Source organism: Choloepus didactylus, chromosome 2, assembly GCF_015220235.1.
Source record: "Choloepus didactylus isolate mChoDid1 chromosome 2, mChoDid1.pri, whole genome shotgun sequence".
NCBI lineage: Eukaryota > Metazoa > Chordata > Mammalia > Pilosa > Megalonychidae > Choloepus > Choloepus didactylus.
The window spans coordinates 231,093,491-231,107,213 of record NC_051308.1 but is presented as its reverse complement, the minus strand read 5'-3'; the positions used below and the strand labels follow the sequence as shown (position 1 = coordinate 231,107,213).

Here is a 13,723-nt window from a genome sequence, read left to right as displayed (position 1 = left end):
TGAACGATCATTTTGTCAAATTTACCAAGTGTGCTGGTTAACCAAAAACTTACTGAATAATTTATAAGCTTTAACAGGTCCAAAGAGGTGAAAAGAAAAGCTAAAAAAGATGCCTAGAGGAATTGCTATGGACAGTATGCAAGATAAGAACCATGAAAAAGAAGAATGAAGAATCAAAATGAAGGAAGACTTGGGAGAACCAGTATCATCCCATGCTAAATTCTGGCTACTGAATCTTAGAAAAATCATGGAAAGAGTCCTCAAAAGAATAAGAGGTTGGCGTAGACAGAACTTTGAAAGACTGTATAAAACTGAAATAATTCCCACAAGAGACGCTGGCAGGAGTCGATGAACCGGGCAGAGGGCCTGCCTCCTGGCTGGACTGCGCTGGCTCCAGCGCTGGCCCCTCCAGACCCTCCAGCCACTCATGTGGCTCCTCGCCTGGGCAGTGCTGGCTCAGGGGGCGATGTTCAACCCCCCAGCAGCCCTCACAGAGAACCAGGCAGGAGGCAGGAGGTCAGGCCTGAGGTGGAGGAGTGGGAGTGAGCTGGGGAAGGCTGCTTGCTGCGCAGCCTCAGCGCCAGGCCTGGGGGAGTGCACCGCTCAGCGTGGGGAGGAGGCTGGCCAGGACACATGGGGGCCCAGCTGGTGCAGAGGTGCCAGTGCGCCTCCAGTGAGCGGCCAAGGGGCTGGCCAAGTTAGGGATCCGGACTCTAGCCCCACCCTCAAAGCTACAGGGGTGCAGGGTGCAGAGAGGGCGGCTCCACCAGGCAGCACTCTGCCTGATGGCCCCAGCAGGGGGCTGAAGTCAGTGCACACAGACCAAATGGGCTCACTAACACCCCATGGATGCAGCCCCTTTGGGAAATGCAGAAGAGCAGCTACGACTGCTTATGTAAGTGCCCCTCACTCCACCTCCACCCCCTGAAAAACCACTGAGCATTTCCTGGGTGGGGACCTTGGAGGTAGCCCCTAACCCCTTGGGCTCTACAGCCCACCCCTCAGCTGGGTTTCTGAATGCCTTATTTTAAAGCAGTTTTCCTCATCCTCTCTGGGGATGCTGACTGCTTTATACATCTGTATTTGTCACAAGCTTAAGTCATGGTTCTTGGTCATTATCAACAAGCAAGACTATTTTTCTTTCCATCAGCATAGCGCGTTCAAGGGGACAGCTGCAGCTCATTAAGGATGGAAGGTTCTGCTGCTCCAGGACCGTCGGCACCAGTGCCCGGCAGCTCCAGTAGCAACTAGCCTGGGCCGGGCCCTGGGTACCAGGTCCAGCCAGGCCGGACTGCAGCTCCCACTCTGCACTCCATCCTCTGCAACTCAGTGAACTCCTCTTTCTAGTTGGCCAGCCACCAAGAAGAGGCTGATTTGGTTTCTGAATATCCTTGGTGGCAAAGGTGGGGGCAGAAGGCAGCTGGAAATACACCAGATTCAGAGCGACTTCCCTAAAGATGTGGGTGAGCAGAGGACAGGGCCCAGGGTTGCACTATGCTGGCCACACCGTTCAGTGCCGATAAGCAGCATCTGCTTCTACCAGGGTTCTCCAGGAGGAAAAGTTGAAACACCTGTCCCCACACCCAACTTCTGCCCAGAATGCAAAGCACACACCACCCACATGACAAGTCTCTGTGTTACGTGCAGCTGACTACATGTTAATGTGGCTGCTCACCAGCCACGAGCGGACATGGAGGGTTAGTGGTGTTTAAGTGACCGTGGCAACAGTCAGACCGGCGGGAGTCTCGGCGGGTTGGTGAGTCCTGTTTAGTGGGGAGGGGTCTCACGCCTCTCAGGCAGGGTACCTGGATCGGCTTAATTATCAGGCTGGATGTAGATCTGGCGCTGGGTCAGCACTTGAGAAAGTTCCCTCTGCAACTGCTTAAACTTTTGGTTGTCAGGGATAGCATCGACAGATCTACAGAGGGTGTTCAGAGGTGAGTGAAGCAGGAGGGAGGAGAACAGTGAGAATCTAGGAACACGTGGACAGGATAACAGCTGAGGAGGAAATAAAGGGGAAATCCACAGGGCAGAAGAAAGGGGAAAAACCGTCAAGGCCACTGAGGCCCAGGGACTGAGGGGTGGAAGCCTTGGCTGGCGAGGGCGCCTCTGGGGCCTCTGTGATTGCAGGGCCTCACACGCAGTGTCCTGCATGCTCTTCAGGACGGGACCACCCTCCAGACGCTGCCCAGAGGGTCGGGTGTGGCCTGACGCTGTCCAGGATGCTCTGGGCACAAATGACATATGAGGCTCAAGGCTTGGCAGCAGGAGAGAAATGTTGCCAAAGTGGGGGAAATAAAACCCATTGGGGGCCAGACCAAGCTCCCCAAAGGGGGTGTGGGTGGGTGGGTGAGCAGAAAATCAGACAGATGAGGGCTGAAGGAAAACTTTTGTATTTTAAAACTGCAGAGCAGGTGACTTAAATCTGCCTCAAGGGCAAGTCAGGAAGTTAGGGCAGGCCCCAGGGCTGCTTCCCGCCACTCCTTTTGGCCTGTGAGGTCTGTACCACAAAACAGGGTATAAGAGGGCTGGAAACCAAGGGCAGAGAAGGAACTCTTGGACACACATGGCTCTGGACCGCAGAACCCATTACAGACGTTTCCTTCTGGATTGGGTGAGGGAAGCTGAGAGGTGTGACTCTGAAGGTCACATAGTTCAGAATGACAGAGCCTGGATGAGAGCCCAGCCTCCTGACTCCAGGGCCAGAGCTCATCCATGCTGTCCCCGCTGTCCCAACTGGGCTCTGGCCTTCTCAGAACCAGCCTCCTGCTCTGCCCACCATGGACCTTGTGGACCGAGAAGCCCTCTCAGTTTTCACTCAGGCCAACACTGCAGAGCTGAGGCCATGAGATGGGTGGGAGGGACAGCTAGGACCCAGGCCATGGCCAACAGAGCCCTCGCCGAGTACATCAGAGGCTGGGACCCTTTCCAGAAAGCAGCAGGCTGCAGGGGCCATTTCTGGGTTACACTCTGTGCTGCGGAGACCGGAGTGCCAGTGGTCTGCACCCCTTCGTGTGTCTTAGGGTCCGGACTGGAGGTTCCCTCAGGGCCCAGAGCCAAAGGGGCTGGGTGGATTCCTTGGATGGGGCAGACCCCGCCCAGGGATGAGGGTACCAGTGCTGTAGAGGTGACCGTGCCCCAGAAAACTGAGACGATAGGGGAAGGAACCAAGGTCTACTGAGAATGCAAACTACATACCAATATGACTGTCACCTATGTATAATCTGCTAACAATACCCATGAAGTAGGTACTTTAGCTTCATCTTACAATGAGGAAACTCAGGCTCAAGGTCACTTAGCTATTAATTATTAGACCCGGGACTAACCCCATCTTTTCAGCTCAAAGCCTGTGTTATTGTGATACATTACCTCAGCCCATTGACGATGTCCTTTGTTTTTCCAAAGTAGATCTCATTCAGCGTACTTCTGATTTTATTCTCCATGTCCTGGGAGGGGAAAATGGTCAGGCACGATGGCAGTCAGGACTGCTGGGGTCTACACCCTCCCGCCTCCCCTGGGCTCCCCTCTGCAGTCCTGGCTGCTCCGGAGCACCAGGCAGAGCCACACCTACAGTTTGTGCTCTGAACTCTTTCCCGTGTTGGGCAGAGAGGAATTCAATACCTATGTACTGGCAGCCAACTGGAACCATTACTGGGTTCCACCCTTCAACCTTCCTACCAATTCTGTGAACAATTTTATGAAACTGGAGAACACCTCCTCTTCTTCCCAAACAATGTGGTGACAACGTAAGGCTGAGGCAGCTGCAATGGAAGTTCCTCCCAAGCCCCACTGGAGTTCCAGGGATCTGCTTCCTTTTAGAGCTCAGGCCTCTGTTCACACCCAGCCAACTGGGGGAGACAGGACTTAGTACTTCCAAGAGCCAGCGGCTGAGAGGAGTCTCCTGGGAGCAGGTGTGGGAGGTGGGGGTGGAGAAGGGAGCCTTGGGGGCTGCAGGCCTGCCTGCATTCAGAAGACTCAGAAACAAGAGGCCCAGCGGAAGGTGAGAAACGCTCTGCTGGCTGCCATGCAGTTGAAGGAAGGAAGCAGGGGAGAAGCCAGCAAACCGGCCAACAGGCTTCAGGGCTATGGTTGGAGGCAGGAGCGAACCAGAGTCCTGAAGGCCACTCACCTCCACCAGGCGCCCGATGTTGGCTATGTGTGGAGAGCAGTCACTCACAGTTTCATCTTTCTCCATCTGCAAAAGACAACACATTTCTCTAAGTCAGAGAACCCAGGAGTTCCCTGGGAATGGCGGCTTCTGCCCACTTCCACATGTGCAAAGAGCCGACTGTCTCCGTGGGCTGCTGTGAGGAGGTGGTGCAGGTGTTACAAGGCCACTTTTCCTGCTGGGGGGAACTGAAGCTCAAAATGGCTTAAATTTCAGGTCACAAATAGCCCAGCCAGCAGAAGCCCAAAGCCCCCACGTCCAGCAGAGAGGGCCAAGACGGCCACGCTCGCCAGGCACCGGCCCATCCAGGGCCAACCAGAGAGGACTTGCCTGGAGTGTCTCCAACACCACTCGCAGGACTTGGTCGTCCACCCCAGATTCAGGGCCCAATACGGGGAGCGCCCAATGGACCACGCTGCTGGTCTGCCTGGAATGGCTCCTGTGACGGCTGTGAGGGAACGCTGTCACCTGGAGGGCTGGCAGGGAGGGACTAACAGCCCCGGTGACAGAGGACTCAGAGGCTGAGAGGTGCAGTGACTTGCCCAAGGGCCCACAGGTAGTAATGGCAAAACCTGAGTCAAACCCGTTTGTACTTCAGAGCCTGGACTCTTTCCACTCTGTGAAGCCGTGGGGGTCAGCTGGCTGACTGGGGGGGGAGGGGGGTGCAGAAGCAGGAGAGTCACAATCCAGGCTCCTAGACCACGGTGTGGTCGGTAAGCCCCGGAGAGCCAGTCCTGCCCAACAGACCAGACTGGACACCGAAGGAAAGGAGGCAGAGAGGCAGGGATTCCGGAATTAAGGATTCCAGACAGGAACACTTGTTCACGGATTCTGTATTTTTTTCTTTTTAAACCAATTTTTTCCTACGTTTAAGCCTTATTCCCCACCCCCAAGATTACAAATTCCTAAAGGACATATTTATCTGTTTTATATCCCAGAGGATACCCAAGGGTGGTAAGCACATAAATACTCAGAAGTTACTATACTTAAAATAAGAATATGTAGCTACTATTATTATTGTTGTTGAAATAAAATGGAGAAGCTGAAATACGTAATTAAGAGACAGGATGAAAAGATAAGAACAGTACCAGGAAGGCTGGAGCTCAAAACAAGTTCAGATTAGTAAAGAAAGCAAAGAAAAGGCAGAGAGGGAAAAAGTGACATCACCAACGTGCCAGAGACACTCCTGATTTAAAGGGATTCCAAAGGGTTAACAACAAAAGATGAACTAAATACAAATATACACAGTAATGGGAGAATTGAGAGACAAAAAAAGGTATAAGGCTTACAAAAATCAAAGAACAAAATGCCAGAATTCTGACTTTATCAACAGTTACTTTAAATGTAAATAGGTTAGGTCAAACTCGCCAGTTAAGTGGCAGAGACTGGAAGACTGAATAAAGAAGCCAACCCAACTATATGCTATTTACAGAGACTCACCTTAAATTCAAAGACACAAGGAGACTGAAAGTTAAAGGATGGAACAAATACATCATGCAACAGTAACCAAAGAGTGGGGATGGCTATGCTAATATCAGACAGAAAAGACTTTAATAAGAACAACTGTTAAAAGGGACAACGAGGAACACTGCATATTGATAAAAGAGTCAATTCATCAAGAAGAGATAACAATTCTAAGCATATATGCACCTAACGAACAGAGTTCCAAAATATATGAAGAAACCATTGACAAATCTGAAGGGAGAAATACCTCTACATGAATAGTAGGAAACTTCAATATACCACTTTCAATAATGGACAGAACATCTAGGCAGAAGATCAATAAGGAAATAGAGGAATTGAGCAAGACCATAAACCACCAGACCTAATAGACATACAGAACACTCCATCCAGCAGCAGAGTATGCAATCTTCTCTAGTGCACCCGGGTCCTTCTCCAAGACGGATCATGTGTTACTCTATTATTCTTAGATTTCACTGCAATGATATATGGTTGCTATTTTATTTTATCTGTGGCATTTTGAGCCACTTTAATTAGCATACTGGACATCAATGTCGGTACTAGGGTTTTGTTTTTGTTTCGCTTGGGTCTTTCATTTTGGGCACATGTGAATTTCGTATAAAATGAAATGACTCTCTTGGTCTCTGGTGATGTTAAAATTAAAGAACATCGGGTTCTGTGTGGGGATGATACAGGATTATGCTGTGACTGATGTATATTAGTTACCTGTACATTTTTTGTTTGGGATCTTTGAAAGAGGAAAACTGTAAGTAATGAGTTTTACATAATTAATTTAAATTTGTTACAGGTTTTCATGTTCAGAATAAACAATTTTTTTTTTTAACAGGTGAAAAATTTGCAAGTTTTTTGTTAACATGACTGACTTTCACCTTAGGACAAGTGTTGCATGCCAATTATTTTCGTGCATGTGAAAACACTTCAACTTTGAATTAAAAGGTGTAAATTAAAAAAAAAAAAAATGGGCAAAAGACTTGAAGAGATATCTCTCCAAAGAAGATTTACAAATGGCCAGAAAGTACATGAAATGATGCCCAACAGCATTAGCCATCAGAGAAATGCAAACCAAAACCACAATGAGAATGAAAACGGCTGCTATTTTAAAAATGGAAAATAACAAGTGTTGGAGAAGATGGGGAGATACAGGAACATTCATTCATTGCTGGTGGGAATGTAAAATGGTGCAGCTGTTGTGCAAAACCGTTTGGTGGTTCCTCAGAAAGTTAGGTATAGAATTACGATACGACCCAGCAATCTCACTACTAGGTATATACTAAAAAGAATTGAAAGCAGGGACTCAAACAGATATTTGCACACTGATGTTCATAGTGGCATCATTCACAATTGTCAAAAGATGGAAGCCACCCAAGTGCCCATCAAATGATGAATGGATAAATAAAATGGTATAAACATAAAATGGAATCTTATTTAGCCATAAAAAGGAATGACATTCTGATACATGTGACAACATGGATGAATCCTGAGGACTGTGTTGACTGAGATAAGCCAGACACAAATGGACAAATATCATATAATCTCATTGATGTGGAATAATTAAGCAAACTCACAGAGTCAGAATCTAGAATATAGCTTACCAGGGAATGGGCTGGGGATAGGGAATGGAAAGTCAGGCTTAAAATGTACAGGGTCTTCTTTTGTTGCTCAAATGTGGACTTTCTCTCTCTAAGCACAACTTTGCAAATAAATTCATCAGCCTCCCCCTGACATGGGACAGGACCCCCAAAGATGAATGAGCCTTCCTGGCGATGTGGGACATGGATTCCAGGAATGAGCCTAACTGTGCCATTGAAGGATTGAGAATGCCTTTTTGACCAAAAGTGGGGAAAAGAAAGGCAACAAAATAAGGTTTTAGTGGTTAAGAGAATTCTAATAGAGTCAAGAGGCTGTCCTGGAGGTTACTCCTATGCAAGCTTCACCTAGATATGCCAGATGAACACAAAATGATAAGCTCAAGTCAACAGCAGTCCCCAAAACCTTAAAGAATACCTGGATCCCCATCTGAGACTCTATAAAAGTTTCATTCACTAAGTTTTATTCTTCGGAAACTTAAATCCTTCAAGGAGCTCCTATGCCAGCTAAGTCCCCAAACCCTGAGGCAATAGCCTCTTCAAGAATACCAACTAGAGGTGTCCCCTTTGTTCATAAAGTTGACTCCCCTTTTCAACATAAACAGGTTAGGGTGGTCACTGCATAGACGTCCCTGAAACTGATTAGACTAGAGAAAAGGGTAGCAACAGATAAGACGGCATTTAACAAAGGATTATGAACATTGAATCTTTATGTAATTTTCTTCTTCTTAGTTGCTAGGGTATTATAATAGCTAGAAGGAAAGAAGTGAAATGGTGGAAGTGAAACACACAGCATCCTTTGAAATTTGTTCTATAGCTACTTGTTAAATTGTAGTTTGAAAGCTATACCCTTTTGTATATATATTTCACAATAATAAAATAACTGAAACTACGGTACTGTAACTCATAACAACTCTGGAAATTTCCTATATATCTACTTGTTAAATCATACTTTGAAAGATATTACCTTTGCATATATATGTTATATTTCATAATAAATTACTGAAACTTTGGAACTGTAACCTATAATATATTATCTTTGAAATTTGCTAACTACTTGTTAAATTGCACTTGGAAAGTTATCACTTCTATGTATATATGCTATACTCTACCATTTAAAATATGATTAAAAAAAGTGTACAGGGTTCCTATTTGGAATGATGAAAATATTTTGGTAATGGATGGTGGTGATGGTAGCACAACACTGTGAATGTAATTAACTGCACTGAAATATGTATCTGAATGTGGTTAAAAGGGGAAATGGCAGGTTGTACAGATGGTAATAGATGAAAATTTTTTTCATGTAATATGGTGCAGCTGTTGTGGAAGACAGTTTGGCAGTTCCTCAGAAAGTTAAGTACAGAATTACCATATGACCCGGCAATCCCATTTCTAGGTATATACCCAGTGAACTGAAAGCAGGCACTTGAACACATATTTGCACATAATACCACATATTCTAATGGTATTATTCAAAATTGCCAAAAGACGGGAAAAAAAAAAAACCCAAGTGTCCATCAACTGATGAATGGGTAAGTAAAATGTGGCATATCCATAAATGGAATATTATTCAGCTATAAAAAGGAATGAAGTTCTGATACATGCAATCACATGGATGAACCTTGAAGACATCATGTCGAGTGAAATAACCTAGATACAAAAGGACAAATATTGTGTGATTTCAATAATATGAAATAATTAGAACATGCAAATATACGAAGTGAGAACCTAGAGTACAGGTTACCAGGGGCAGGGTTGGGGTGGGGAACGGGGAATTAATGCTTAGCTGGCATGGAGTTTCTGTTTGGGGTGATGGAAAAGTTCAGTGATGGATGGTAGTGATGGTGGCACAACACTGTGAATGTAATTAACACAAGTGAATTGTATATTTGAAACTGGATAAAATGGAAAATCTTAGGTTGTACATATGTTTCCAGAATAAAAAAATAAAGAAAACAAACCATATAACTGTACAACACAAACAGTGAACCCTAATGATGAATTTTCTGTAAACCTCACAGCTGCTCTAATTTAAAAAAAAAGGGAGGGGGGAGCAAGGACTTGAATAGACATTTTTCCAAGGAAGATATAAAAATGAACTGCTGTTCATGGCACATGGAAAGATGCTCAACATCATTAGCCAATAGAGAAATGCAAATCAAAACAACAATGAGATACCACAACATACCCACTAAAATGGGTGTTAATAAAAAAACTGAAACAAACAAACAAACAAAAAAGAAACAAGTGCTGGCTGGGATGTGGAGAAATAGAAAGTTTTGTACATTGTTGGTGGGAATGCAAAATTGTGCAGCCACTGTGGAAAACAGTTTGACAATTCCTCAAAAAGTTAAAGACAAAACTACCACGTGACCAGCAATTCCACTTCTAGGAATATACCCCAAAGAACTGAAAGCAGGGACTCTTAACAGTTGTTCTGCAATGTTCACTGCAGCATTATTCACACTAACCAAATGGTAGAAGCAACCCAAATGCCCATCAACAGATGAATAAACAAAATGTGGTATATCCATACAACAGAATATTATTCAGCCAAAAAGGAGTGAAATTCTGATGTAGGGCTACAACATGGATGAACAATGGAAACAACATGTTGAGTAAAATAATTTAGACACAAAAGGACAGATATTGTCTGAGTCCACTTATATGAAATAAACTTGAATATGCAAATTCATAGAGACAGAAAGTAGAGTACAGGTTACCAGGGATGGGGGCAGTGAGGAGGATGTATGGGGCATTAATGCATAAAGGATGCAAGGTTTCTATTTGGGCTGATGGAAATTTTTGTAATGGATGGTGGTAAGGGTAATATATTATGAATTTGATTATTCTCAATGAATGTATGATTAAGAGTGGTTGAGACGGGAAATTACATGTGCATATATATTACCATGATTTAAAAAAAAAGACAGATAAAAGGGACAATGACAATGAAAATGCCATACATGATCCTGGACTGGATCTAGAGGAGGAACTGCCCAAAAGGACATTATTAGGACAACTGAAAAAAATATGGACTATACGCTTTAAATCAGTTAAATTTCTTGAACTTGATAATGGTATTTAATGTTTATATAAGTGAATATCCTTGTTCTTGGGAAATATACATGGAAGTATTAAGTGTTCAAGGAGCATGATATATGTAACCTATTCTCAAGTGTTCAGAAAACAGATTAAATAGATAAAACAAATGTGGCAAAATGTTAAAAGCTGGTAAATCTGGGTCTCTGGGTAGGCGGTATACTGGAGTTCTATGCATTGTTTTTGAATTATTTTTCCAACTACCCTGGTTAATTAGAAATTATTTCAAAATAAAAAGTTAAAAACAACAACAACAAAAAAAGCAGGGAGGTTAACTATCTTCAGAGCAAGAACAATAGGGCAGATGCTTGGGGTGAGCAACAGTGTTTTCAGAGGTTATAGACCTTTGCCTCTTCTCACTTATTTTTACTTGCCTTCTCCATGAGAGAATGATTACCATCCTGGGAAAAGTAAAACAGACCCAGTTAAGAGAGTGCTCAAGCCCAAAATGGGCAAGCAGATAACAGGAAGGGACCAAATCACTTCAAATAATTCAGCTTCCAGGGCCAGACAAATCAATTCTGGGATATTGCAATCCTTGAAATACTGCAGGGTGCTTCGGGGTACCAGATCACTAGAGGAGGGCAGAGGTTGACTATTTTCATGAAGAAGCAGGATTACAGCCTGGAAACTAAAAATTAAACACTAGTTCGACACTGATCTGGGCAACAGTTTTTGCTGGATTGCGGGCACATTTTGGAATGAGAGATCACTAGGAGGCAGCATGGGCTCACCAAGAGCAAGTCCCACCACAGGAATCTCTAGTTTTCTGTTCCGACGGGGATGCTGAGCTGGAAGAACAGCAAACTACCCTACTAAGGAGACATCAGTTGACAGGCTCCCGGCTAACAGCTGTGGCCGTGGGTGGATGGAGGTCAGGCAGACGCATCCTCTGCTGCAAGGAGCTGGATGCCATATTCCTGGTGTGCCCTCTGGGTCCCCTGCAGAACTCTCTACCTGGCCCTGCACAGCCTGCTTATCCCAACTCACAGGAAGGCACAGCTGAGAGGGTCCATCCACATCCTACCAACAGCACTCGCGAGGGCCAAGATGAGTGCCGGAGAGAAACAGGTGAACTAGCAAAAGAGAGAGCAACTCCTCATGTGGAGGGCTGGCCAGGTGGCAGTTACCTCGTTCCAATGAAACTTGCTAGGAACCTACTTTATACCCAAGGAAATTGAAGCTTAAAGATGTCAAGTAACCAGCCCGGATACAGCCCTGTTAGACTCCAATGCCACTTCTCTCCCTATGCTGACAACACTCAACCAGGCAAATGGACATCAGATCTTTAAGGTCAAACATTAATCTCACTTACTGCAAAATGGGGAACAGCTGACTTGCAAGCAGTCCCTGAGAAAGTAACTCAGTTTTTCAAGCTTGACAAGACTGTGATGTGGCTGCTACAAAACAGCTTTAATGTAACTTGAGGGTACATAAATGAAACTATTACAAGTGCCCAGATCAGGGGCAGCAGTCCTAGCCCATCACACAACAAAGAGGCTGCAGCTGCAAGGCCCAGAATCCTTCAGGGGCAGCAACCCTCCTCCTACTCTGCACTGTAGCACTGGGTTTGAAGACACTTGTGGACAAGTGTGAGTTCATCCACTTAAAAGGCTTCAACATCTTGAAATCCAAGAAACAGGAAATAACTGGGGCCATTTGCACCATGAAGGTGAGGATAGAGGAGCTCCTAGCAGCCAGCACTCTGAAGGCCAAGGCCTGGCAGAGGCCAGAGGTGGGACCAAAGGGGTGAGAGAACACCCCAGCACGACAGACGTGGGCTCACTGTGTTTTCACGGAGCTGTCCATAAAAGGCAGCTGCTCATAAACCACTGGTGGCATGTGACACCTGTCAAAGAGGCTCCAAGAGGGGATCCGGTTTACTGAGCCAGTCCGAAATCAATGGCCTGCAAGGCCCTTCCTTCCACTAAATCTCTGCTGAACAAAGAGGTCTGGTTCTGGCAAAACTGTTTTGCCAAGGACTGGTCAAATGGAAAAGAGGGAGAGAAAGGCTCGAATGATCTGCCCCAATACACAGGCCCAGAGCCGTTCCCAGCACTCTGGCAAATCCTGCAGTGGAGATGGGTAACCTTGAGGAGTCCTGGTTCTCAGAGACTCCAAGGAGTAGTTCACCACACATCAGGAGCAGCGGCAGCGCCCACGACCTTGCAAATGACGGCTACTCTCCACCACTTCACTCTAATAAATACTCCACCCTAGGCAGAGCTGAGTGTTTGCTGAACATCATCTTCCCTTATTAAAACCCGGTTGCCAAGGCAACTTGTTTGTGTGTATGTGGAGTAGGAGTTGGGGAGCATATTCAGGAGGAAGGAGGGTGCTCCATCTCCCCATTTTTAAAAGGGATTTTTGGACACCCACACACTGGACTGTGTGTTCTCTCCCCACATAGAAACGGTTACTGAGGGCTGCTCAGGAAGCTGGTGTGCTGGGCAGCGAGAGCCTAGAGGGTCTGGTTCAAAAGAATTATGTCTTTCTAGCAAAAGACAAGTCTGTCTCCCTCCCCAGCTCCATGCAGAGGGCAGATTCCTGGCAAACCCAGGGAAGGGAAGAGGGCTCTGAGCAAAATGAGGGCAGAATCTGAAATAAGCACCAAGGGCCCAAAGTGAGGCCACAACTTGCTGGCAAAGGGCTCTGGACCAGCAGGGTAAGTAAAGTCACACCAGCAATTCAACTCCTGGTTATCATCTTGTGCTTCAGAATCAAGAGCCTCCATATAACAAACCAAAAAGATGAAACTACTGCCGCCCATGGGTAGAAGAGGTTTGGGTGGTGGAGGGAGAGCAAGACTATCTTCCCTAGTGTGCAGCATCTTCGTCAGGAGCAGAACTGGCTCTCTAAGAGAACAAAGGGCCTCTTAAGTGGAACCTGAGGCCAAGGAAAAGGCCCAGCAGGGGCTAGGGGAGGGCACGGGGATGGGGTGGGGAGACTTGTTTCCACAGCCTCCTGCCCATGCCCCCTGCTGACTCTCCTCCAGGTCAGGGGCAGCTTGCTGGCAGTGCTGTCTCACCAAAAACAGAACCACTTTTGCAAAGCATGTATTATTACATCCTTATAAAACTGGCTGCCAGAAGGAAAACATTTCTAGGTGATGTGGCCCCACAGATGTTCAACAAAGCGATTCCAACTGAGTTTGAAGTCAGAGCCCAGCCTGCTCATCCCCAACAGGCACCCACAGCACCTTCCTCCTCCTCCTCCTCCCCCCCTCAGCCTTCCAGGGAGCACCCACAGTGCCTTCCTCCTCCTCCTCCTGCCACAGCCTTCCAGGGAGCATCCACAGTGCCTTCCTCCCTCTCCTCCTCCTCCCATGTTCTTCCAGGGAGCACCCACAGTGCCCTCTTACTTCTCCTCCCCTTGGCCTTCCAGG

General features: G+C 46.2%; 1 protein-coding gene across 2 annotated transcripts in view; it reads right to left on the bottom strand.

The window, feature by feature from the left end:
* Positions 1 to 13,723, bottom strand: part of CAPZB (capping actin protein of muscle Z-line subunit beta) — a 153,615-nt gene that overhangs the window by 1,593 nt on the left and 138,299 nt on the right. Inside the window, exons 7-9 of one of the 2 annotated variants that reach the window (XM_037828344.1) lie at positions 4,130 to 4,195; positions 3,370 to 3,446; positions 1,806 to 1,918 (exon numbers count right to left, since the gene is read on the bottom strand). In XM_037828344.1, coding sequence (XP_037684272.1) covers positions 1,816 to 1,918; positions 3,370 to 3,446; positions 4,130 to 4,195 — 246 coding nt within the window. In that variant the 3' untranslated portion in view covers positions 1,806 to 1,815. The remainder of the gene's footprint in view (positions 1 to 1,805; positions 1,919 to 3,369; positions 3,447 to 4,129; positions 4,196 to 13,723) is intronic. The other variant, XM_037828345.1, reaches the window with a different exon arrangement.